The 27,077-nt window shown below is 38.3% G+C and overlaps 1 protein-coding gene across 1 annotated transcript in view; it reads left to right on the top strand.

Moving 5' to 3' along the window:
• Nucleotides 1–27,077, top strand: part of LOC138804112 (AP-4 complex subunit epsilon-1) — a 45,080-nt gene that overhangs the window by 2,360 nt on the left and 15,643 nt on the right. The window contains exons 2-15 of the mRNA XM_069988373.1: nucleotides 1,126–1,197; nucleotides 4,419–4,542; nucleotides 7,337–7,410; nucleotides 9,438–9,559; nucleotides 12,335–12,494; nucleotides 14,199–14,365; nucleotides 17,453–17,526; nucleotides 19,108–19,230; nucleotides 19,331–19,440; nucleotides 21,402–21,541; nucleotides 23,428–23,540; nucleotides 23,631–23,749; nucleotides 24,397–24,699; nucleotides 25,325–25,439. Of these exons, the coding sequence (XP_069844474.1) occupies nucleotides 1,126–1,197; nucleotides 4,419–4,542; nucleotides 7,337–7,410; nucleotides 9,438–9,559; nucleotides 12,335–12,494; nucleotides 14,199–14,365; nucleotides 17,453–17,526; nucleotides 19,108–19,230; nucleotides 19,331–19,440; nucleotides 21,402–21,541; nucleotides 23,428–23,540; nucleotides 23,631–23,749; nucleotides 24,397–24,699; nucleotides 25,325–25,439 (1,816 nt within the window). The remainder of the gene's footprint in view (nucleotides 1–1,125; nucleotides 1,198–4,418; nucleotides 4,543–7,336; nucleotides 7,411–9,437; nucleotides 9,560–12,334; nucleotides 12,495–14,198; nucleotides 14,366–17,452; nucleotides 17,527–19,107; nucleotides 19,231–19,330; nucleotides 19,441–21,401; nucleotides 21,542–23,427; nucleotides 23,541–23,630; nucleotides 23,750–24,396; nucleotides 24,700–25,324; nucleotides 25,440–27,077) is intronic.

Here is a 27,077-nt window from a genome sequence, read left to right as displayed (position 1 = left end):
CTGGTGCTTGAACTCTGGGCCTGGGCATTGTCCCTTAGCTCTTCAGCTCAAGGTGAGCACTGTATGTACCACTTGAGCCACAGTGCCACTTCCAGTTTTCAGGTGATTAATTGGAGATAAGAGTCTCATTGATGGGCTAGGAAGGTGGCTCAGTGGTAGAGTGCTTGCTTGCATGCCTAAGGCCCTGGGTTCGATTCCTCAGCACCACATAAGCAAAAGGAAAAAAGCCGGAAGTGATGCTGGGGCTCAAGTGGTAGAGCGCTAGCCTTGAGCTGAAGAGCTGAAGGACAGCGCCCAGGCCCAGAGTTCAGGCCCCAGTACCGGACCCCCCCCCAAAAAAAAAAAAAAAAAAAAAGAGTCTCATTGATGTTCCTTCCCTGGGCTGGTTTTGAACCATGATCCTCAGATCTCAGTCTCCTGAGTAGCTAGGGTTAGGGGGTGAGCTACCACTTGGCTAACTATATTTCTTTTTAATTGAAAGTATTATACATTGTGTTTTCCCCTGTAAAAATCCTGTTAGTTGGGCTGGGAAGGTAGCTTAGTGGTAGAGTGCCTGCCTAGTACAGGAAGCCCTGGGTTCAATTCCTAAGTACCACATAAACAGAAAAAGCCAGAAGTGGCGCTGTGACTTAAGTGGTAGAGTGCAAGCCTTGAGCAAAAGCAGCTCAGGGACATTGCCCAGGCCCTGTATTCAAGCAAGATTGGAAAAAAAGAATCCTACTAGGTTTTTTTTTGTTTTTGTTTTTGTTTTGGTAATGGGGCTTGACTCTGGGCCTGGGTGCTGTTCTTCAGCTCTTCAGCTCAAGGCTAGTGCTTTGTCACTTGAGCCACAGCCGCACTTCTGGTTTTCTGAGTGGTTTATTGGAGATAAGAGTTTCAGGGATGTTCCTGCCAGGGCTGGCTTTGAACCATGATCCTCAGATCTCAGCCTCCTGAGTAGCTAGGATTATAGGCATGAGCCACTGGCACCCAGCTTTTTTGTTATTTTTTTTTTTTTTTATGGTACTGAATATCAAAAATCTGGAGCATTGCTAGGCAAACTTTGCCACTGAGCTATACTTCAGCCCAATCCTGCTAGTTTAATAAGACAGTTACTTAAACATTTAAATATGTTTACTTTTTCAGGAAGAGGAGAAATTAATCCAGCAGGAATTGAATAGTCTGAAAGCAACTGTCTCTGCTCCTACAACAACACTGGTAAGTTTATATAGTTAGTGCAGCACACTGGAATTTGAAATCTGGGCCATGGAGAATTGTGAGTAGCATCTACTGATGGTTTCTAAATTTTAGTGTGTTATGGTCCAAGTCAAAGGTACTAACTTAGGTTTTTATCCTCAGCTGGTTGTACAGAAGCAAAGCTTGCCTGACTATGTGAAGTCAGGAACAATGTGATAATAGTTACTAAATGAGATGATACTCCTGGGGTTCCAGTACTGATCTTGTTTTAATCTTGTACCCATAGGAAACATTAGGATATGTCACTTTAACATAGTATTTTCAGACCTAGATGGATACATTGTCAAATATTTTATGTCTGTTTATGTGACATTGGTGATTGAATGCAGGACTTTACCCATGCTAAACATGCACTTTACCACTGACTATATCTCCAGCTGTATTGTAGACTTTTATTTTTAACTTAGAGCATTGACTGGTTGACAAGGTAGAAACATTACTTTCTTGCTATGAAACTAAGTGTATTGTATAGAAGCTAAATCAAGACCCAGTCTTGATTGGCCCAGTCTTAGCCATCATAACTTGATTCTTTAGATAGTATTTGTTCAGCAATTGCTCAGTGAGTGGTCTTGGAACACAGGCCAGTGTGGGCAGTCTGCACATAGATTAGGACCCAGGTTTTTGCTGTTGTTAGGATTTTTTGTTGACATGTAGCAGTTGTAGATATTTATGGTATACAATGTGAGAATTAAATACATGTATACAAGATGTAATAACAGGATTTTTTTTTTGTCTGTCATGGGGCTTGAACTCGGGGCCCGAGTGTTGTCCCTCAGCTCTTCAGCTTAAGGCTAGAGCTCTACCACTGGAGCTACAGTGCCACTTCCAGTTTTCTGATGGTTTATTGGAGATAAGCATTTCATGGAGTTTCCTGCCCAGCATAACAAGATTTTTTGGGTGGTACAGTACTAGGGTTTGAACTTAGAGTCACATTGCTAGGCAGACTACCTACTATTTGAGCCATGCCCTCAGCCCTTTTTTGCTTTTGTTGTTTTGCAGTCTGTCTCCCACTTCTGCCTTGGGCCAGCTTAAGACCTTGATCCTCCTTTTACATTGTGGGGAAGCACAGGCTTATAACATGTGCCATGTTACCAAGTGATTAAGATGCTTGATTGACCTTAAACTGTGATCCTTCTAATTTCTTCCTCCCAAGTAGCTGGGATTACAAGCTTGAATTGCCTAATGTTAGTTTGTTGGTCTTTTTTTTTTTTTTTTTTTGCCAATCCTGGGCCTTGAACTCAGGGCCTGGGCTGTGTATGTGAGCCTCTCTATGCTGAAGGCTAGAACTCTACCACTTGAGCCACAGTGCTTCTAGATTTTGTGTGGTATGAGGAATCAAACCCAGGGCTTCATGCATGCTAAGCAAGCACTCTACTACTAAGCCACATTTCTAGCCCATATTTTTCCTTTGTTTTGTTTTGTCAGTCATGGGGCTTGAACTCAGGGCCTGGGCACTCTATCACTTCGAGTGGTAGAATGGTTTTTCAGGTGGTTAATTGGAGATAAGAGTCTCATGGACTTTTCTGCCCAAGCTGGCTTTGAACTGTGACCCTCAGATCTTAGTCTCCTCTGTAGTTAGGATTACAGGCATGAGCCACCAGTGCCTGTCCTAATGCTGTTAGTTTTTTTGTTCTTTTTTTGTTTTTGGTTGGTCATGGGGCTTGAACTCTGGGCCTGGGCTCTGACCCTCAGCTCTTCAGCTCAAGGCAAGAATTCTACCAGTAGAACTACAGCCCCCCTGGTTTTCTGGTGGTTTATTGGAGATAAGAGTCTCACAGCCTTTCCTGCCTGGGCTGACTTTGTGATTCTCAGATCTCAGCCTCCTGAGTAGCTAGGTTACAGGTGTGAGCCACTGGCGCCCAGTTCTAATACCAGTTTTTAAAACCAAGTTTTCTCCAACCAACATTTGTTCAACAAATACTTAATAGAGCCTTTTGTGAATTAATCATTGTGGGAATGTTTCTTCTCTCCCCAATAAAATATTAAGGTAATCATTTTATATGAGTATGTGATCTTGTACATGAATAATACTTATGAATCTGAAATGATTCATGTATTTCCTTCAGTGATTATAATAATAATATCATAGACAAAACTCAAGACATTATTAATCCAGTACATTTATAATACATATGTATGTGGATATTTATATGTGGATGTGTGTCTTTGTGTGTGTACCACATTTTTGTGCTTCATGGCATAGAATAGAAATGTTACAAAATAGTTTCTCCCTTTTTATTTTGTTAGGTTTCAATTTTCTGCAATTGATAATACTATGTGCAGTTTTCCTTGCTACACACATAAATCTGGTGTTGGGTAGAATTGAGATTAATAGGTTGGAAGTTAGGGAGTCAGTTTAGGAGGAAGCATGTTTAGTAATTATGGCCATCCAGATGTGGACATATCTCATAGAGTAGTCTGTTTTTCTGTTGGTCTTATGTAGGATGACTGTTAAAGAAATTGTAAAGAGAATTTCTGTATTGATGAAAAGTGCTCTCTTCTCTAAAAACAAGAGAATAATTATCTATGCAATTATCTTCCTTAAAGCTCATAGTGATTTCTGAAAAACTCTGAGATATTTCCATTTTACTAGGAATACAGGTGTGTACATGCTTTGCAATTTGATGCTGAAATGTAAAAAGTTTTTTCATTACAGAAATCATTACTAACTTCTGGGAATTTTTGCGTATTTTTATTTGACGAGATATTAAAATTCTAGATGTGGTGCATTTTAGATGCCAAATAAGATTACTATGGATGAAATTTTGTCCCAGTAAGATATGTTTCATATTGTAACCAAAAAAATTTGGACACATAGAATTAGAAATACTTACAGTTGGGAAGTTGGCTCAGTGGTAGAGTACTTGCCTCACATGCATGAGGCCTGAGTTCGATTCCTTAGCACCACATAAACAGAATAAAAAAAAAAAAGAAATACAGTTTATTTATTTTGTTAGTACCACTATCAGTAAAATATTTGAAAAATTTGTTGAAATACTGACTTTTGATAATTAAGATTGAAAACAACTTTTGTTTATGTATTCTGATATTGGGTGATTAATTTCTAATATCTTCCTTGTCTCTTTATTGCCTGGATTAAAGGTTATCCTGCTCAATGATTATTACAAAAAAATCAAAACATTGTGGTTCTGACTATAGTAACTGGACCTTGTGTTTTTCAGAAAATGATGAAAGAATGTATGGTCAGACTTATATATTGTGAGATGCTTGGATATGATGCTTCCTTTGGCTATATACATGCAATCAAGTTGGCCCAACAAGGAAACCTCTTAGAAAAAAGAGTAGGTATGTATGTGTTGTGTTTAAAGACTTTCATACTTAATGTTTTCCTTGAAGTTCCATTTACTGTATAAAAATGAGTATGGCAGGTATGTAATTTGTTTGTAGAACACTGCATTGTAATTTCCAAAGATTTAAATGATATTACTTCAGAAACCCAAAGCCTTTTAATGATCAGTTTTCCAGATTCATACCATTTTGGAGTTACACAGAAGATTACATCTGAGCCAGGCACTGGTAGCTCACACCTGTAATTCTAGCTACTCAGCAAGGCTGAGGACCATGGGTCAAAGCCAGACAGGGTAGGAAGGTTTGTGAAATCTTATCTCCAAATAGCCATTAGAAAAATGGAAGTGTTATTATGGCTCAAAGAGGTAGAACATTGGCCTTGAACAAAAGATCTCAGGGATAGTACCCAGGCCCTGAGTTCAAGCCATATGACCAACCAAAAAAAAAAAAAAATTAAAACTGGCCTAATCTTATGATAGTGGTTGGATGACTACAATATTTGTCAAAACTCATTGAGCTGTATAGTTAATAATATAGGTGAATTTTAAATTATACCTTAATAAAATAGGTTTTAATAATTTGGACTAGGAGGGGAATGTGGCTTAGTGGTAGACTACTTGCTTAGCATGCACAAAGCCAGAAATGGTGCTGTGTCTCACGTGGTGGATTGCCGTCCTTGAGCAAAAAGAAGCTCAGGGACAGTGCCCAGATCCTGAATCCAAGCCTCAGGACTGGCAAAAATAAAGAGAACTCAGTCCAGAAGAAGAGCTATGGCTCGAGAGAGTCCTAGCTTTGAGCCTTAGAGACAGCTCCCAGGTCCTAAGTCAGTTAGCCCCAGGACTGGCATGAAAAAAAAAGAAAGAAAAGAAAAGTACTCTTAACACCATGGTTGGAAATTTTCCTCTTCCCTCTTTTCAATACAGTGTCTCAGAATGTAGCTTAGGCTGAGCTCAGACTTGTGGTTCTCCTGCCTCCTGAGTACTGGGACTATAGGTGTGTACCACCATACCTGGCTAATATTTCTGCATAATATTAAACTTAGGGCAAAAAACGTAAATCAGTACTGAAGTGCTTGTCCAGCATGCACAAAGCCCTGCAGATAAGCATGAAAGGTAGGAGGAGGAAGGGAGGGGGGGGAGGAAGGGAGAAAAAGAAGAAGAAAAAACAGGAGTGGACTAGTGGATCTCAAGGGACTCTTGGCAGGGTTACATTCAATATCTACTTATCAAAATAGCCAATAAAATTGAAATTGACTAGAATAATATTAAATATACTATTCTCACCTCCACAGATGTTAGGTTTGAGGATTAGAGGTACCTTTGTAAAAATTTTGTAAAGAATCAGCCCTGTATCGGGATTCCCAGAAAGAAGGACTAAAGACTAGAGTAGAGATGGAATGGAATATGTTCTCCCCTCATTGAGATTGGTAATGTCATGTTCTTCTTCTTCTTTTTTTTTTTTTTTTTTTGGTCAGTCTTGGGGCTTGAACTCTGGGCTTGGGCACTGTCCCTGCGCTCTTCAGCTCAAGGTGAGCGCTCTGCCGCTTGAGCCACAGTGCCACTTCCAGTTTTTTAGTGGTTTTTATTGGAGATAAGAGTCTCACAGGCTTTCCTGCCCAGGCTGGCTTTGAACCCCGATCCTCAGAACTCAGCCTTCTGAGTAGCTAGGATTACAGGTGTGAGCCACTGGCGTCTAGCTAATATCATATTCTTAAGGTCTATCATTCTGCACAAATTGTATTTACCAGTGCTATGAGATCATAGCGTTTTCATAAAAAGTCAGATGCTACATGTACATAATACTCCACTTGTTGAACCCCACTCCACCCCAAGTACTCTTCTATGTTGTATGTAGAATATTCTTTAGGGTCCTTTCTCCCTTTCTGTATTCCAAATCAGGCTCTAACTCTTGTGGTATCACTCATAGGACTTCTACCAAAAAAAAAAATTGGCTGGGAAGGTGGCTCAGTGGTAGAGCGCATGCTATGCATGCCAGAGGCCCTGGGTTGGATTCCTCAGCACCACATAAGCAAAAAGAAAAAAGCAGGAAGTGGCGCTGTGGCTCAAGTGGTAGAGCGCTAGCCTTGAGCTGAAGAGCTGAGGGACAGCGCCCAGGCCCAGAGTTCAGGCCCATGACCAGACCAAAAAAAAAGGGGGGGGGGCTGGGAAGGTGGCTCAGTGGTAGAGTGCTTGCCTTGCATGCCTGAGGCCCTGGGTTCGATTCCTCAGAACCACATTAAGCAAAAAGAAAAAAGCTGGAAGTGGCACTGTGGCTCAAGTGGTAGAGCGCTAGCCTTAAGCTGAAGAGCTGAGGGACAGCGCCCAGGCCCAGAGTTCAGGCCCCACGACCGGAAAAAAATAAATAAATAAATAAAAACAAAAAAAAATTAAGAAATGTTACTTCCTTTTCTTAAAATACCAATTTTTCTTAAAGATTATATAAAATGGGAATTTTTAAGGAATTTTTTGGTCAAGATTGCTTGGCTTGTTTGCTGGGCTCATTCTCTAGGCCTGTGTTTTGCTGCTTATTTTGGGGATGGAGTCTTGAGGACTGATCCTGCCCAGGCTGTCTTTGAATATATCAGTCCTCTAAATCTCAGCCTCCTGAGAGTAGGTAGAATTGTAGACCTGAGCCAGCATCTGGCTTACAATTTGTTTTTATGTTTGCCTATGACTACTATGTTTGACACTTAAAACATAAACTATATTATTGCTTTGTATAACTTCTTGGGAATAATATATTTTTGGTAGGTACTAATGAGGCCGTTCTTTCTTTTTTTTTTTTTTTGTAGGCTATCTGGCTGTTTCTTTGTTTCTACATGAAAGTCATGAACTGTTGCTTCTCCTTGTGAATACAGTGGTAAAGGTAAGTACTATGTGTCTGTTAATGTGAGGTCTGAAACTATTTCTACTGTTTCTGAGATGGCTCCATATCCAATTGAATTCAGTAATTTTGGAAGTAGATAGGCTAAAAGAATGGGCTTAGAATGATCTTTTTAAAATCAATTTCTGCATTTTTATAATGAAGGTGTATAATGGAATTTACCTAATTTTGAGGATTAAGTGAAAGACTAGACTCATGCCTATTACCCTACCTACTCAGGAGGCTGAGATCTGTGGATAACTGTTCTAAACCAGCCCAGTTAAGAAAGTCTTTGAGACCCTTATCTTCAGTTAACCAGCAAAAAGCCAGAAGTAAAGCTGTGGCTCACTGGTCCTTGAGCAAAAAAGCTAATGGACAGTGCCAGTCCCTGAGTTCAAGCCCCAGTACCAACACACACACACACACACACACACACACACACACACACACACACACACACACACACACACACACACACACACACACACACACACACACACACACACACACACACACACACACACACACACACACACACACACACACACACACACACACACACACACACACACACACACACACACACTGGAGTTGTTGCTCCTCCTGCTGCTGTTCTTGTCCATATTGTCATTGAGTTTGGGGACAGCAGTTGGAATGATAACCATATTACCAGATTGTTTGCCAGGGGAACTGCATGCTGTAGTCTTTTCCTCTAGGATTAATCTAAAGGAATGTAGATAGAACTTGAGTAACTGCAATCTTTAAAATTCAAAAAGTCATTTACAATGGGTACAAACATACTTGCTTAGCAAAATTGCACAAATGATAAACACATAACTTAGTCTGTACTCACAATTTTTTCCTATTAAGTTTCTAATCAGATCTAATAATGAAGTATAATTGAATTATCAGTCTTTTTCCTGTTTTTTTTTTGTGTGCATTAGACTTTCAATATGTGAGTGTAGAGTGTCTATTTGTACAATATTTTCTGAAGTTTAAACAGTTACTAGTTACTAGTAGCTTACATTTTTCAAAAGAAAATTTTTTTTTGTTGTTGGTCATGGGGCTAGGATTACAGCTGCAGCCACTGGCACCGGGCTAAACTTTTCAAAAATTTAAAAATGTATTTAGAAATTTCTATAGAATGATTAATAAAATATGTGCCTTAAGTTAATATGAATATATGCATTTTAAAGTTACTTTTTTTGTGTGCCAGTATTGGCTTTTAAACTCAGGGCCTGGGTACTGCTCCTGAGCATTCTTTTGCTCAAGGCTAGCCATCTACCACTTGAGCCACAGCTCCACTTCTGGCTTTTTTGTTTTGGTGGTTAATTAGACATAAGATTTTCACAGACTTTTCCTGCCCAAATTAGCTTTGAACTGTAATCAGCCTCCTGAGCAGCTAGGATTACAGATGTGAGCTACCAGCACCCAACTTAAGTTTTAAATTTTTACTCATGATTAACTAGAAAAATTCATAAAATTGTTTAGTAGTTTGAGATGTTTTAAGCACTATAATAAAGGAGACAGAAATGGTTAGCTTTTGTATTAGTTTCCATTTATATCTACCTGTCACCTATCTATCTATCTATCTATCTATCTATCTATCTATTTATCTATCTATCTATCTGTTCTATTAAGGCAAATGAAACAGATAGGGATAGTCCCATAAAATGTGACATAAGAGCTGGGCACCAGTGACTCACGCCTGTAATCCTAGTTACTCAAAGCCAGCCCGGGAAAGTCTGTGAGACTCTTTATCTCCAATAAACCACCAGAAAACCAGAAGTGGCACTGTGGCTCAAGTGGTAGAGCGCTCACCTTGAGCTGATGAGCTCAGGGACAGCGCCCAGGCCCAGAGTTCAAGCCCCATAACCAACCAAAAAAAAAAAAAGTGACATAAGTATAAATGCACAAATTAAATATAAAGCTGGGAAGAATTCACTAAATATATAGGCTTAGTGCAGTGATAAATTTGCCATCCTTAGTTTGAAACTTTACACTGAAAGTTTTCTTTGTAATCATGCCAGGACTTGCAGAGCACTAACTTGGTGGAAATATGTATGGCTCTTACTGTTGTCAGCCAGATTTTCCCTCGAGAGATGATTCCAGCTGTTCTTCCTTTAATAGAAGATAAACTTCAGCATTCTAAGTAAGTAAATTCTTTTGGCATTAGTGTCTTTACTGTATATTTCAAATAAAAATGTATACTAAGCCGGGCACTGGTGGCTCACGCCTGTAATCCTAACTACTCAGGAGGCTGAGATCTGAGGATGATGGTTCAAAGCCAGCCCCAGCAAGAAAGTCCGTGAGACTCTTACCTCCAATAGACCACTAGAAAATGGGGAGTGACACTGTGGCTCAAGTGGTAGAGTGCCAGCCTTGAACTGAAGAGCTGAGGGACAGCATTCAGGCCCAGAGTTCAAACCCCATGACTGACCAAAAAAAAAAAAAGTATACTAGGTTTATTATAACTAACTTAATGCTACTGCAATAGAGAATATTCTTTGATTATCAGTTATTACAGAAAAATTCCCAAGAGAATTGACCTTACGTTTTTGCAGATTTAGAAAATGTTAGGTGGCTTTCTAAAGTTAAGGCCTCTCTAAAGTGAGCATTACTATCAGGAATCCTTTGCTTTTCTCTCATTTCTTTCCCTCACAAGCAATGGTGCTGCTTTCCTTTAGCTATAAAGGCTTGAAATTGTCAGACGCCGGTGACTCACGCCTGTAATACTAGCTACCCAGGAGGCTGAGATCTCAGGATCATGGTTCAAAGCCAGCCTGGGCAGGAAACTCCGTGAGATTCTTATCTCCAATAAACCACCAGAAAAACCAGAAGTGGTGATGTAGCTCAAGTGGTAGAGTGTTTGCCTTGAGCTAAAGAGCTGAGGGACAGCGCTTAGGCCCATAGTTCAAGCCCTACAACCGACCCCAAAAAAGGCTTGAAATTCCTTAATTCTCAAAAAGTTGTTTAGAAGATGAAGAAAAATTATAGAAAACGGAAAAATAGTTCAAGTGCTCTGAACACAAAGCTTCAGTATACTGGGAAGGTACTTTTCTCCAAATTTTTTTGGGGGGCTAGTATTAGGACTTGAACTCAGGGCTTGGGAGCTGTTCCTTAGCTCTTTTTGCTCAAGGCTGGTGCTCTACCACTTACGACACATCTCTACTTGGCTGGTTTTTGAACCTCAATCCTCAAATCTTGGTCTCTTCAGTAGCTAGGATTGCAGGCATGAACCACTGGTGTCTGGAGGACTCCCTTCCCTCCCCCCCCAACCCCCACCTGGGTATTGCAATATATCCCAGGCTGGCCTGGAACTTAAAATATGTTAGCTTCTCCTGTCCTGGGATTATAGGCACTCCTTACTGTACCCAGCTAGTATACCATCTCTGTATTTTTGCTTCATGTTTGCTAAATATTATCTGCTACAAATGAACACTGAGACTAGCATGTGCTTTTCTTCTGCTATCATGAGATTTTAAAACAAAAGCAGTTCAAGGAGAAGAGTAATACCTGCACTTCACCATCCTCAGAATATTTGGAGTATGCTTGTCTGTAATAGAAAGATTTTTAATTGGCTTTGGTAGCTTAGTCTGAAATCCCAAAAATTTAGGACACAAGGAGATCTTGAATTTGATGTATGCTGAGTTTCATGCAGGTTAACAAAGAAATATTAAACATTTTAAAACATTTATAAATATTAAATTTTAATATGTGAATTTAATTTTGGTAAATATTAATATAATTTTAATTTGATTGATATTTATAAATGCTCATTTAATAATCTAGCTGAAATTCCTTATTGTTGGTTTAAACTTATTATTATCTTGTCTCAATTTCTAGATACAATATTTTAAAAAATGAGGCCAGGCACCCTCGTTCACACCTGTAATCCTAGCTACTCAGGAAGCTGAGATCTGAGGGTCAGGGTTCAAAGCCAGCCCGGACAGGAAAAGTCCAAGAGACTCTTATTTCCAGTTAACCACCAGAAAACTGGAAATGGTGCTGTGGCTCAAGTGGTGGTAGAGCACTCGCCTTGAGCTGAAGAGCTGAGGGACAGTGCCCAGGCCTAGAGTACAAGCCCCATGACCGACAAAAAAAAAAAAAATGAAATTAGAGAATTAAGAAATTTTTCTTGTTTTAACTGATTGCTAACACTGGTGGCTCACACTTGTAATTCTAATTCCTAAGGAAGCTGAGATCCTGAGGATCAAGGTTTGAGGCATTCCTTGGACAGAAAAGTCCGTACAACTCTGTCTTCAAATAACCAGCAGAAAGCAAAGCTGGAGGTGTGGCTCAAGTAGTCACAGTTAAGCAAGCAGGCCGAATGAGCTTGAGGTCTCGAGTTTAAACCCCAGCACTGCCAAAAAAAGTTCTAGAGCTTGGGATATAGCTAAGTATTAGAAAACTTGCCTTATATCTACAAGGCCCTGATTTTGATTTCAAGCACTTAAATAAAAGCATACTAGGGGCTAGGAATGTGGCTTATTAGTGGTAGAATGTTTGCATGAAGACCTAGGCTCCATTCCTCAGTACCACATAAAAAGAAAAAGCCAGAAAAAGTGACTAGAGGAATTTTTAATATATAGTATAGGCAGTTAAAGCCTCTTGATCCAAATGTGGTTGTACATAGCTGTAATTCCAGCACTGGGTAGGCTGAAGTAACATAGAGAGTTTGAGTCCAACTTGATGTACATAGTGAGACCTTATTTCAAATAGGGAAAAAAAATCTCGAGAGATTTTAATTTTTAGAAATAACTACTTTTTATATTTGTTACATTAGAATAAAGAAACTGATAAGATATATATATATATATATATCATTCTTTGTTTCTTTTTTTGAAATCATCTGGCCTATAACCTATTCAAACTAAGTATCTGATGGCTCACATTGTATTGTTGAAATTTAATTTTTCATCCTTAGAGAAATTATTCGAAGAAAAGCTGTTCTAGCATTGTACAAATTCCATCTCATTGCTCCTAATCAAGTACAGCATATCCATATTAAGTTCCGGAAAGCACTTTGTGACAGAGATGTTGGGGTCATGGCTGCTTCTTTGCACATATACCTTAGGATGATTAAGGTAAGTTGGAAATTTTAGCAAGTACTGAGTAGCTACCATAGGAAAATATAACTAGAATTAAAAGAAAACTCATACATTTCAATAAAATGCCTCATTAACATTATTTTTGCTGTTAATTTGACTTTCTTTTTATTATTACTGTAAAGGTGATGTAAAGAGGGGTTACACTTACGTAAGTTGGGTAATCAGTATATTTCTTTTTGTACATTGTTACCTCTTTCCTCATTTCTCCTAGTTTTTCTCTTACCAACCCCCCCCCCCCCCCCAATATTAACTTTCTAATAGTAATTTTGGCAAGTGTTGACGGCGTGAATTGTGATATCATTACAGAATTAGAGCGCTTTGAGTGCCTGTAGTGTTTTTATGTTACAGAAATGTGGAAAAATGGTGGCTGGGAAAGATGATTGAAAGGGGAAGGTTTTTAAAGCAATGAATCTCTTTCATACAGCTTCATGGGATACCTAACAGCTGGTAGAAGAGAGAAGAGCAGGTGCAGGTTATACCAGGTATAGCTGACAGTGTTGGCTGCCTGCACTGAGACTGGGGTAGTCAAGGGGAGAGGAAGGTTAAATGGTATGGTAAAATACTTTTCTAAACCATGATGGATATGTACCAGTTCAGCAATTCCCTCTCAGTGTATTGCCTGAAACTTTGTCTTCAAAAGTATACTCAGTCCTCAGTGCAAAAATTATATTTGTATCAAAATATAAAATTGCTGTGGGGGATTTTATAAATGCCTGTTGTCACAGAATGAAATGTGTTGTTGAACTCATTATGATTATAGAGCCAAAATTTAACCAGGTGCTACTGGCTCATGCCTGTAATCCTAGCTAAAAGGCTGGGATCTGCGGATCACATTGTGAAGCTAGCTTGGACAGAAACGTCTGTGAGACTCTTAATGATAGAGTGCCACCCTTGAACAGAAAAGCCAAGCAAGAGTATAAGGTCCTGAGGTTGAGCCCCAATACCAAAAGAACCAAAGCTTATCTTCTTCTGTTATATGCATTTTGTTACAAAATGGTGTAGTATAAATATATTTAACATTGAATCTTATTCTCTATTTAATGTATATTAAAATTTCCTTTCTAAAAATTTGCCTGTGAAAACATCATTGCAATGGAGAATCTAACATTCAGCAAGAAGGATATATTTTATTTTCCTAGTTCAAGACATTAGTCAGAGAGATATTCAAGGCATTATCATTCAGGAGTAAAAGTATATTTATATGCTATATGGGTAATTAATTTTGAAGGCTTTGAATGTTTAGGGCTTCAAATGTAGTCTCCAGTGCTTTTGTACCAGAATTTAACTCATGTCTTTTACACACACAGTTCAGAAATTGCAAACAGGCCTTGATTTTTCTTGAGTCATAGTGTTACTGCTTTTTTTCAATATGCCAATAATTTTCACTTTATACTTTATTTCCTAATACTGGCTAGTAAGGATTCTGTGATGTAATTATAAAACTTTTAAAATGTGATTAAACTGTGAAGGAAAAAGTAGAGAGTGTGCAAGCTTTTCTGGGGATGATTCATCTTTGGGTTAGGTAGCCAGAAGAGTCTTAACGTAGAAGAAATGTGAACATAAACTAAATGTGAACATAAACTAAATGAGCATGTTTTAAGGGAGGTTTTATATGACATTTCAACCAAGCCTATTTCATATTTGATAAGACATCATCAAAAAGTTGCTTTTTTTATGTAGGAGAACCCATCTGGATATAAAGACTTGACTGGAAGTTTTGTAACCATTTTAAAGCAAGTAGTTGGAGGAAAGCTCCCAGTAGATTTCAATTACCACAATGTGCCAGCACCATGGTTACAGATTCAGCTTTTGAGAATACTAGGACTTCTAGGAAAAGACGATCAAAGGTAAACCATTCTAAGTAAGTTACTTAATGACTCCATACTGTAGCACTTAGTCACTTGGAGGTTTTAGTCTTACTTTGGCTTAGGCTTTAGTCACTTAGAGGTTTCATGATCATCCACATTCTGCCAGTGCTTTGTTGACTTAATAGTGATCAATGAATGTGAAAAGTTCATAAATTTTTGAGTAGTCCATGAGGTAATACTGAAGGTCCTTTTACACATCCTGTCTACCTCATCAATTATTCACATTTACTTTGTCATTCTCTTTCTGTGGGCATATATACATGATTTTTCCCCTTTATTGTTTGAGCAAATCCAACTATATATTAGTTCCTTTACAATCAAGAGGCTTGGTTTGAGTCTTATATATTGAGAAAAGACTTGCTAATCAATGTTCTGACATTGATGTCATAGTATGGGGTATACATGTTCTAATTTTCTAGCCTAGTTCTACAGAGGGACTGTTTTCTCCTATATTGCTCCTAGAAATGTCTTCTCATCTTCGTACCAGAACCAATCTTCTGTGAACTCTTCCTCAGTGCTAATTGGGCTGTATCACTTTTGATTACTGTGTCAGCTTTTTCCTGTGTGTATCAGTCTCAAGTCCTGATTGGAGTGCTGCAACACCCAAAGTGATGAGGAAATTCACATTAGAAATGTTTCTCCTAATTTTATTTTATGTAATTCCACACTATGCTAATAGAGAGCTCTAGTTTGAGCTCACTGGAATTCTACTTATTTATTTATTTAATGCATTTATTTATTTTTAATGCCAGTCCTGGAGCTTGAATTTAGGGTCTGGGCTCTGTTTCTGAGCTTTTGTTGAACTACAGCCCCACTTTCAGCTTTTTTTGGTAGTTAATTGGAGATAAGAGTCTCACTGACTTTACTACCTGCCTATCCTGACTTAGGCCCATGATCCTCAGAGCTCAGCCTCTGGAGTAGCTAGGATTATGGGTGTGAGCTCCTGGTCCCCAGCTGGAATTCTATTTTAAAATTTAGTATTGGGGTTTTATCGCTTATCCTCTAAAAAAGATAATGCTCTTTGATGTTAAGGAATTTACTTACAGAATTTTATTTAATTCATTTGAAGAATATACAAAGTTGAGTAAGATTCCTTATCTTCGAAGAGCTCCGTGGAATAGTAATTAGGCTAGGTTCAGAAATGGATACATAAAGAGTATAATGTTGTACAACTTAGCTATGTTTTCTTCTATCTTTTCTCCACTTATATTTTTTTCAACATAAATCTTGTAAGTTATAAGAAATGATAAGCTCAATATGACAGAGTAAAAATGTCACTTCATAATAGGATTCTAAAAGTATTGAAAGAAAAAAATTTCCCGAAAAGCCTTTTTCTTACCATTTGAATATTTTCTTGTGTTTTATAGTATTGGCTGCTTTTTTGTTTTTGTTTTGTTTTTGGTGCCAGTACTGGGGCTTGAACTCAAGACCTGGGCCCTGTACCTGTGCTTCTTTTGCTCAAGGCTAGCACTCTACCAAATAGTTTATTGGAGATGAGAGTCTCATGGACTTCTTTGCCCGGACTGGCTTCGAACCATGATCTTTAGATCTCAGCCTCCTGAGTAGCTTGGATTACAGGTGTGAGCCCCTGGCACCTGGCTGATTTTTGGCTATTTAGGATTGGTAAGACCTGCCATGGTGGAAGAAGGCTTAAATAGTATAATGTGTTTTATGCTGTGGTTCTATAGTCTCATTATTAGATTGTCAAGATGGAATGAAAGTACTTGTACATAAAATTGACTTTTCTACTTATGTGTTTGTAAAAAGAAAAGAAGGGAACATAATGTTCTGAAGGGAACATAATGTGCATGGTATCAAATTTATACATCCTCAGGTTATTTTGATGTTTTTGTTTTATAGCATCATTTCTCTACAACACCTTTGTATATAACTTAACGGTGTTTTTGTTTTAGTTTTTGCTTATACTGGGACTTGAACTCAGAGCCTCGTGCTCTTATTTGGCATTCTTGCTCACAGATGGCACTTGCCTCTTGAGCCACATCTCCACTTCTAGGTATTTGGTGGTTAATTGGAGATTTTGGATTTGTCTGCCTGGGCTGGCTTCAAACTGTGATCCTCACATCTCAGCTTCCTGAGTAGCTAGGATTACAGGTATGAGCCTCTGGTGCCCAGCTGCTGCTAGTCTTTTTTCCATTACTGTTTTTTGAATTTGTAAAGCATACAAAAATACCAACTGGGAAGCAATAATTTTCACATTGATTTCTTGGCCAGGAATTTTAGAGGCTTGGAGGCTGAGTACTCTGGCACTTTAAGCACTGCATGATTTTTTGTTTGTCTCAAACTACGTGCTGTTTCTGTTATCAGCAACCATAAAAACAGGTAGCTGCTACATATAAAATTTAATAATTTTAGAAATAAATGAAGGTGGGGCTGGGAAGGTGGCTCAGTGGTAGAGTGCTTGCCTTGCATGCCTGAGGCCCTGGGTTCGATTCCCCAGCACCACATAAGCAATAAGAAAAAAGCCGGAAGTGGTGCTGTGGCTCAAGTGGTAGAGTGCTAGCCTTGAGCTCAAGAGCTGAGGGACAGTGCCCAGGCCCAGAGTTCAGGCCCCATGACCGGAACCAAAAAAAAAAAAAAAGAAATAAATGAAGGTTACATTTTTCTTGCTAAAGAACCTAGTTGTTCTATGGGGAAAGACTAGTATTTGAATATTTTTTAAAAAAACAAGCTGGTTAAGAAAACAGATAATATACTATTTAAAAGATATTACTATAGTTACAAAAATTACTATACGTTACAAAAATTTTATTTGTTTAAGCAGATTATAACCTGGTTTGACTACTAGGACCAGATGAGGGAAGAGTTGACCGAACTCTGTGTTTCCTCAGTTGCTAACTAGCCAAGTTTGGTAGAACAGGAAATTCAACTCAGGAAAAGAGCAAATGAAATCATTTGAAGTAAAGTTTGATAACTTTACTATAAAATGAATTTCTTTCACTTCTCTTCTGTAGATCCTCAGTTTTAAAGAGAGAGAAATTTGAAAAACTATGTTTTGTTGGGTTAGAATACTGTAATTCTACTGCAAATAAAATATCTTTTAAACAGGACAAGTGAATTAATGTATGATGTTCTTGATGAATCCTTACGAAGAGCTGAATTAAATCACAATGTCACTTACGGTAGGTAACATATACATGTTCTTGTAATAACTAATGTTTTTAGTATTGTAGGCTAAATCTATGTTAGAAACTATGAATAATAGTAATACTCTGAAACTATTACCTTTTCTAATATTGAGTTAAATTTATTGTTATCAATTGAAAACAAACCTGTCTTGGGATGTTTTTGTGTGCCTGCTGGTATTTTCAGATTTTTGGTTCTCCAGTACCCACTCAGAGTATCATTGTGTGGCTCAAGCTGGCTTCTACTTTACCATCTTCCTGCCCTCCCCTCTGAGTGGTGAGGATCTTAGGCAAGTGGAGCTGTGCCCAGTGCATAGATCTGCTTTTAAGTCTGATTCTGTGTTAGTGCTGTGTCTCATTTCTGATACTGTGACTCTTTAGGACATACAGCACTTTAATGTGTCTCAGTGATTCTTCTGATCATGGCAAAGCTCCAGTTCCTCAACTCATAGGACTTTGGTTTTTCTTTTTCTTTGGTACTGGTCCTGGGCTTGAGTTCAGGGCTTGGGCACTGTCCCTGAGCTTTTGTTGCTCAAGACTAGCACTCTATAGTTTGAGCCACAGTACCACTTCTGACTCTTTTTTTTTTTTTTTTTAATTAGAAATAAGAGTCTCACAGACCTTCCTGCCTGGGCTGTCTTCAAACTGAGGTCCTCAGATTTCAGCCTCCTTTGTAGCTAGAATTATAGGCATGAGCCATCGCTGCCCAGCCAGTTCATTTGTTTTGTTTTGTTTTGTTGGTTGTGGGGCTTGAACTCAGGGCTGGGGCACTGTCCCTGAGCTCTGTTGCTCCAAAGTTAGCTCTTTACCACTTTGAGCCATAGTTCCACTTCCAGTTTTTAAGTGGTTAATTGGAGATAAGAGTCTCCCAGGGACTTTTTTGCCTGGGTTGGCTTCAAACCATGATCCTTAGATCTCAGCCTCCGGAGTAGCTCATGAGCCACCAGCACCCGGCCCAACTCATGTTTTTTTTTAAGGAATTGGAAAAAAAAAATTAGTGTCTCCTTTAATCACTAAAGTGTTAAGACTCATGACATTATTAGAAAGTCCATCTAGCACACCAACAAGAGGTACAATAGAATGCTTTATATATTAAAGGTTAATTTTAAAGTAATTGCAAGATTTTTGAATAATAACCCTCTCTTTGAAACTCAGGCCAACTTAAAATTATTATATTGCAGTAAACTACATACATAATTTCTGTACATAAGTGGTAGAAACTATTTGAAAGCAAAATATTTTAAAGTCCTCAAGGAGTTTTGGAAAGATTGTCTGCATGTCCATTAGAATGGTAGCTTATGGAGGGGAAGGTGTTTTGAGTTTTGCTCACTGCTGCTTCCATGGTATTAATATTTATCAGGCACACATGAGGGGTTTGATAAATACTTTGTGCATAAGTGAATGCCTCAGTCTTATTACTGGTAATATAATTTTTTTAAATTCTAATAAAGTAAGACTGAAAACAATAAAGATTTCTTCTTTGAAAATTTTCTGTAGAAAATTTTGTTTAAGTCTTACAGAAATGTATTCTTTCTTGAGCCTTAATAAGTCTGCCATTTTTATGTTTTTCTTCTTCAGCTATTCTGTTTGAATGTGTGCACACAGTCTATTCTATTTATCCTAAATCAGATTTGCTTGAGAAGGCAGCCAAATGCATAGGAAAATTTGTTCTGTCACCTAAAATAAACCTCAAGTATCTAGGTAAGGAAATTGGCTTTTTTGCTAGGAATTTTAAACAGTGTTTGAAATTTGCTGGGTACTTGTTGTAAGTCACTTCATGTAATGTAATCTTTGTGTCTAGGACTGAAGGCTCTTACCTATGTCATCCAACAGGATCCCACTCTGGCTCTTCAACACCAGATGACAATAATTGAATGCTTAGACCATCCTGATCCCATTATTAAAAGAGAGGTAAACTGGAATTTTGAATAGTGTACGTAAAGTGTTAACATTTCTAAACTTTTGGTTGGTGTTCTAGAGAGAGATTAAAGTGGCAGATTATGTCTTTTAACTTTTCTGTATATTGAATTCTGTCAACAGTGACAAGAATTTGTATTTTGTTTTAGTTTTATGTTTGGAGATAGCATCTTGCTAGGCAGCTTAGGCTAGACGTGACCTCATAATCTTCATGTCTCAGCCTCTCAGGTGCTGGGGTTATAGACATATACCACCATACATGGCTCATAAAAGTGTTTTTAGATGACAAATTCAAGAGTTTAATTTCAGTTATCTATCTGCATTAATTAGTGTCTTTATAGCCTAAACATGATATGAGAACCTGAATTCTAGTACTAGGTCATCTTATGAGTATGTATTATAAACAGTATAATTTATGATGGACCAATTTTACATATATAAAAGCCTTTCACTTGGGCCAGTCTTGAACTGCAGTCCTCCTATCTTTGTTTCCCAAGTAGCTGGGATAACAGTAGTATGTCATCACACCAAGCCAAATTTATTCCTGTTTCTTTTTTCTTTTTTCTTTTTTTTTGGTCAGTTGTGGGGCTTGAACTCTGGGGCCTGAGCGCTGTCCCTCAGCTCTTCAGCTCAAGGCGAGTGCTCCACAGCTTGAGCTACAGTGCCACTTCTGATTTTCTAGTGGTTTATTGCCTGCCCGGGCTGGCTTTGAACCGAGATCCTCAGATCTCAGCCTCCTGAGTAGCTAGGATTACAGGTGTGAGCCACTGGCCCCTGGTTATTCCTGGTTTTTAAAAATAATAAAGGTTAGGGTGCTGGTGGCTCATGCCTGTAATCCTAGCTTACTCAGGAGGCTGAGATCTGAGGATCGCAGTTCAAAGCCAGCCCAAAGCCATCCCGGGTAGAAAACCGGAAGTGGTGCTGTGGCTCAAGGAAGGGGTAGAGCGCTTGCTTTGACTGAAGAGTGCAGGGACAGCGCCCAAGCCCAGAGTTCAAGCCCCACGATTGACCAAAAAAAATAAATAAAATAAAGGTAAAGCTTGGCACAAGTGCCTCATGCCTATAATCCTAGCTACTCAGGAGACTGACATCAGAAGGATCATGGTTCAAAAGCCAGCCTGAGCAGGAAAGTCCATGAGATATTTATCTCTTATTAACCACCAAAAAGCTAGAAATAGAGTTGTGGCTCAAGTGGTAGAGCACTAGCCTTGAACTAGTGGAACAGGAACAGCACCCTGGCCCTAAGCCCCAGGATTGGCACAAAGAAAAAAAAAATGTAATGATAAAAAGGAGAGAATATAATAAATATATAAATATCTTATAAGCAGGGAGATAAAATACAGCTTGAGTGAATACTGTGAACACTTAGTGACTAATTTTTAAAAGATCATGAACTTGAATTTTAAAAGCTTTTTTTGTTGTTGTTGGTGGTGATAGCGCTTGAACTCTGGGCCTGGGCATTGTCCTTTAGCTCTTCAACTCAAGGTGAGCACTGTATCACTTGAGTCATAGTGCCACTTCTAGTTTTCAGGTGGTTAATTGGAGATAAGAGTCTCATGGACTTTCCTGCCTGGGCTAGTTTTGAATCATGATCCTCAGATCTCAGCCTCCTAAGTAGCTAGGATTATAGGTGTAAGCCACCAGCACCTGGCTAAATTTTTATATTTTGAGAAAATATAAACCTTTAACTTTTTAGTTTTTACATTACATGTTTTGACATGTGTAATTGTCTGATCCTAATTAGCTCAATAATAATTGTGATCAATTTACTTTTTGACAATTCCACTTTAAACGGTTTTTAGATGTTTGTATTTCTTGATCATCTATTAACTACCTAGTAGATGTATGAAAAAAGTAAGCCATTTAATTGTGTTGTAACCAAATATGTTATTGTGTCTATTGATGTTATCCTGAGTCAATTAATAATGTTGTTTTTATTTTTCTTTGCTAAATAGACACTGGAACTTCTTTATAGAATTACAAACACACAGAATGTAACAGTTATTGTCCAGAAAATGCTTGAATATTTACATCAGAGTAAAGAAGAGTATATCATTGTCAATTTGGTTGGCAAAATTGCTGAACTGGCTGAGAAATATCCTTTGCTTTGACTATGAGTCATAAAATACCTTTGGTTATACAGTTATTTTAAAATGATTGGTACAGACTTGAATGTTGGCTCTAGGGACCTTGCAGTACCTTTCATTCTTGGTTTTTAAACATTCTTTTTTCAAATATTTATTTGTCTGTGTGTTTGTTGTTGGTCGTGGGGCTTGACAGAGCCTGGGCACTGTCCCTGAGCTCTTTTACTCAAGTCTAATACTCTTAACACTTGGAGTCACAGCATCACTCCTGGTTTTCTGGTGGTTAATTAGAGATAAGACTCTCACAGACTTTCCTGCCTAGACTGGCTTAAACCATGATCCTCAGATCTCAGCCTCCTGGGTAATTAGGATAATAGGCATGAGCCACTGGCGCCCAGCTGCTCCTGCTCCATTTCGATTCTGTAGAAGTTCCTGCCTTTGGAGAAGGATGGGTGTCCTAAAACGCACCCTTTGTGATATTTTTTGTTGTTGTTGTTGGTTGTGGGGTCTGAACTCTGGACCTAGGCACTGTCCCTCAACTCTTCAGCTCAAGGCCCTCTACAACTTGAGCCACAGCGCCATTTCTGGCTTTTTCTGCTTACATGTTGCTGAAGAATCGAACCCAGGACCTCATGTATGCAAGGCAAGCACTCTACCATTGAGCCACCTTCCCAGCCCCTATTGTTTGTTTATACTGGAAGCTGTCACATTAAAATAGTTAGAATCTCCTGTTAAAATTTTGTATATGTCACCCTTTTTAATTTTTATTTATTTATTTATTTTTGTTGGTCGTGGGGCCTGAAGGCCTGAACTCCGGGCCTGGGTGCTGTCCCTCAGCTCTTCAGCTCAAGGCTGGCTCTCTACCACTTGAGCCACAGCGACACTTCTAGTATTTTCTGTTTCTGTGTTGAGGTGTTGAGGAATCAAACCCAGAGCTTCATGCATGCGAGGCAAGCACTCTACCACTGAGCCACTTTCCCAGTCCCCCTTTTTTATTTTTTTTAAAGCTGGGAACCTTACAAATCATAAGGAAGTTATTTATTTATTTATTTATTTATTTTTCCGGTCTGGGCTTAAACTCTGGGCCTGGGTGCTCTCCTCAGCTCTTCAGCTCAAGGCGAGTACTCTACCATTGAGCTACCTACAGTGCCACTTCCAATTTTCTGAGTGGTTTATTGGAGAAAAGAGTCTCATGGACTTTCCTACCCATGCTGGCTTTGAACCATGAACCTCATATCTCAGCCTCCTGGGTAGCTAAGATTACAGGTGTAAGCCACCAGTGCCCGGCTATTACTGTTTTTTTTTTGAAGGACATGTGTTGTTTAATCCCAAGAAATAATGAATGAATAACATTAATCAAATTCTTTGAATTGCTTATATTTAATTATGATCTAGACCTTGTTATAGAGCACAATACTGAAACTTTAGAACTGATGAGAAATATAATAGAAAAGAGGTTAAATCACTTGTTCAAATATTCACACTACAACACTTAGCCTATCTGACATGGATCTAATTTCCCATTATTTATTTGACCTTAGGTGGTTCATTTATTTGAATTAATTTGTATTTTTTATTGAATATTTATTACCATGGTATATAACTCAGTTTATTATTAAGTTTACTAAACTTACTAGTGTATGTGAGTAGTACAAGGAGGCTTGACTTTGATAATTCTGTAGATATGTATAGTGTACTTTGAATCGAGCTACTCCCCACTCAATATTATTGAGTACTCATTTTATGAAAAGTTAAGTATAGAACTAAAGTAGAGGTGGCAGAGGTTAAAGATAAAAGTGCCACTGTAGGCTGAATTGGGATTATTTTGTAAGGATTGCTGCAAAAAGGATAATTTTAATTAATTTGGAAGTATACTTATTCTTAACACTGTGGACACATATGCTCCCGATAATTCTTGGTTTATTCAGACAATGAATGCTGTGTTTTCAGTGGGTGGAGACGTAATGCACCCTGATATTCCTAATAACTTTCTGAGGCTGCTAGCAGAAGGTTAGTAATGATTATAAAATTTAAAAAATAATAGTACAGAGCCATATGAAAATTTTGGGATATTAAAATGGTGTTTCAATTTCTTTGTAGGCTTTGATGATGAAACAGAAAATCATCAATTAAGACTCTATGCAGTTCAGTCTTACCTCACTTTACTCGATATGGAAAATGTATTATACCCACAGAGATTTCTTCAAGTTATGAGTTGGGTGAGCAAACTATCTTACATCATAAATTTTTGTAACTTTTTAAAAATAAAAACTAAATATGACTATATATTTCCTCCATGACATCATTCAGTTGTACTTTGTTAAGTCCTTCAGCTGTCCATTTTCTTTGTCCATTATTACATTCTTTCTCTTATTTGTTTACTTCTCTATTCTTTCTGACACCTCATTTGTCTTGTCTTTGAATATGGTGTTTGCCTAAATATCCATTTGTGTTTATAGTGTGTTGTGTTTTTTACATGAAGCTAGAGAACAAAAGGCCATCTTTCATGAAATCTTAAGTATGCTAACATGAGAGTTCCATTTGTTTTCATTTAGTAACAGTGTGAAAGTACTTGTAAAACTAATTTGGATGTGCAGAAGAAAATAACTTATAAAGGTATTTTGCTTAATATTATTAATGATAAAGATGTAGAAAATATTTCTGTATTGAATTCCATTTCTTTTGTATGGAGTTTGTAATTTTTCATGTACTCTTAAACTTAAAACTTATACTTTGTTTCTTTAATTATTTATTCACTAAGGGAGTATATTTAATCTAAATATACTGTTTCAGTAGGCACTTTAGGTTTCTGAGTATAGAATAGAATACAGTGTAACTTGATATAACATCTCCTTTTTTCTCACAGGTTTTAGGCGAATATTCCTACCTCTTAGATAAAGAAACACCAGAGGAGATTATAACCAGGCTCTACAACTTACTTATGAAAGAGTCCATTTCTTCAGAAACAAAAGCCTGGTTAATTGCTGCTGTAACCAAGTTGACACCCCAAGCACACTCTGCTGATATAGTTGAGAAATTAATCCAAGAATTTACCACATCTTTGGATACTTGTATGAGGCAGCATGCATTTGAATTAAAATATTTGCATAAGAATGTAGAGCTTATGAAGAGCTTGCTTCCACGTGATAGGAGTTGTGAAGACTTGGTGGTAAGACATCTGAGTTCCATGTTTTTAAAATTTGCGCTAAATTGTGTTAGATTAAGTGTTAAAATGTAGGTATAATGTTATGAAAGGAAGTTAGCTAGGTGGTCATGATTCAAAATAATCTCAAGGATCAGAGAAAAGGCAAAGAAACAGCAAAAAGAAAGAGTAGAATGTTGTGGCCATAAGCCCAAGAATACCAGCATCTCTAGAATCTGAAAGAGACAGGAATTGATTCTCCCCTCCAACATCCAGAAGGCAACAGCCCTACCAACACATTTTGGCCTCCTAGCAACAGAAAACTAACACAGTCAATCTGACTTGTAGTATGCATGTATGTTTCTTTTGTTCTTTATAGGGTTCCTGAGGATGGAAATTGAGTTTGTCTTTCTCTCATTCATAGCACCTGATAGATGCCCTAACAGATGCTCAAAAGCATCTGCTTTCCCTGCATTGGAGTAAAATTAATACTAACACAAAAGATTTACATTGCTTGGTTCTTAGCTTGGTGAGCTGATGTTTCAGAAAGCTAGAGTTGGGTAGATTGTTAGAATTAAAGCTTCTGTTTTTTTACTTAAGATTTTTAAGGATATATGGATGTACAGTAATTTTTGCTTAACTTTTAATACAGGTAGATGCATCCTTATCGTTTCTGGATGGCTTTGTAGCTGAAGGACTCAGTCAGGGGGCAGCACCTTATAAACCTCACCATCAGCGCCAGGAGGAAAAGCTTTCTCAGGAAAAAGGTGGTTTTTTGTGGGCTTAGATTCAGTTAGGTTGTAGTGATACAATTTTTTTGTACATGTGATTTTGTAGCCATGTAAGTAATGATTAAGGGCATTTACTTTTTATTATTTCCCTTTAAATCTGCCTGTGATTTGTTTACCCTAACTAGGTTTTCAGATGAAAAAACAATTGGCCTTGCAGTTGTTCTAAAACCATAGGCTCTAGATAGCCTTGAACTGCTATCCTTCCAATATCAGCCTCCCAAGTAGCTAGAATTATAGATGTGAGCTATCAGTGCCCAGCTTAGAAAGTCCTTTTTCTTAGAGGGCATATAGTCTGAAAAAGATACATTTACCAGTTGGGATTAGATTTTATTTAGCTAATTGCAAATAAATGAAACCAGTGGCTCCTAACTGTTATCCTAGCTACTGAGGAGATTGAGATCTGGAGGATTGAAATCTGAAGCCAGTTTGGGAAGAAAAAAATCAAATGGACTGTCTCCATTTAACCAGGAAAAAGCTAGGCTGGAGGTATGGGTTAAGTGGTAGAGAACCACCCGTGAGCAAGAAGGCTGAACAAACAAGTTTGAGGCCCTTAATTCAAGCCCTAATAGCCAAAAACTAAAGCAAAGAAATGAGATGGATAGTATACAACGTAGAGGATGGTTATTGTGTTCTTATTAAAAAGAAACAAGATAATTAAGCATTCCATTGTGGAATACACCGTTATGATTATTAAAAAAACAACAACCCAGGCTTATTTGATGTTCTCTCCTCCTGAATGTTTCATTTCATGATCCAACATGGCTGCTTGCACTCCAGCAACCAAGTTTCATGCTAGCCAGAAGGAAAGAGATAGGGGGAGAAGAGATTGTTTTCCCTTCTGGGAGGACTTCTTCCAGATGTTCCATACAAAACATGTACATAACTTTACTGGTCAGAACTCAATCACATGGCTAAAGGAGTCTAAGAGTGTCTCTTTTCTGGCTACCCAAGTATCTAGTTAAGAATGAAGGGCTTAGCCGAGCGCTGGTTGACACGCCTGTAATCCTAGCTACTGAGGAGGCTGAGATCTGAGGATCACGGTTCAAAGCCAGCCGGGGCAGGAAAGTCCATGAAACTCTTATCTCCAATAAACCACCAGAAAACTGGAAGTGGCACTGTGGCTCAAGTGGTAGAGCGCTTGCCTTGAGCCGAAGAGCTGAGGGACAGCGTTCAGGCCCAGAGTTCAAGCCCCACGACCGATTTAAAAAAAAAAAAAAAAAAAGAATGAAGGGCTTGCTGGGTGCCGGTGGCTCACGCCTGCAATCCTACCTACTCAGGAGGCTGAGATCCGAGGATCACGGTTCAAAGCCAGCCTGGGCAGGAAAGACCGTGAGACTCTTTATCTCCAATAAACCACTAGAAAACCAGAAGTGGCACTGTGGCTCAAGTGGTAGAGCACTCGCCTTGAGCTGAAAGCGCAGGGACAGCACCAGAGTTCAAGTCCTATAACCGACCAGAAAAAAAAAGAATGAAGGGCTGGATTAGAAAGAAAGGGAGAATGGCATCTGTTTGCCATCATAACTATGAATTTCCTTGGCTGATTGAATTTATTTAAATTATACAGATTCAAAAGAATTAGAGCCTGAGTATACCTTGTTGCTTGTCAGTAAAGGA

Source organism: Dipodomys merriami, unplaced genomic scaffold, assembly GCF_024711535.1.
Source record: "Dipodomys merriami isolate MVZ:Mamm:240054 unplaced genomic scaffold, mDipMer1.0.p SCAF_357, whole genome shotgun sequence".
NCBI classification, from domain to species: domain Eukaryota; kingdom Metazoa; phylum Chordata; class Mammalia; order Rodentia; family Heteromyidae; genus Dipodomys; species Dipodomys merriami.
Note: the sequence above shows the minus strand (reverse complement) of the source record. Positions and strands in the feature narration are given on the sequence as shown.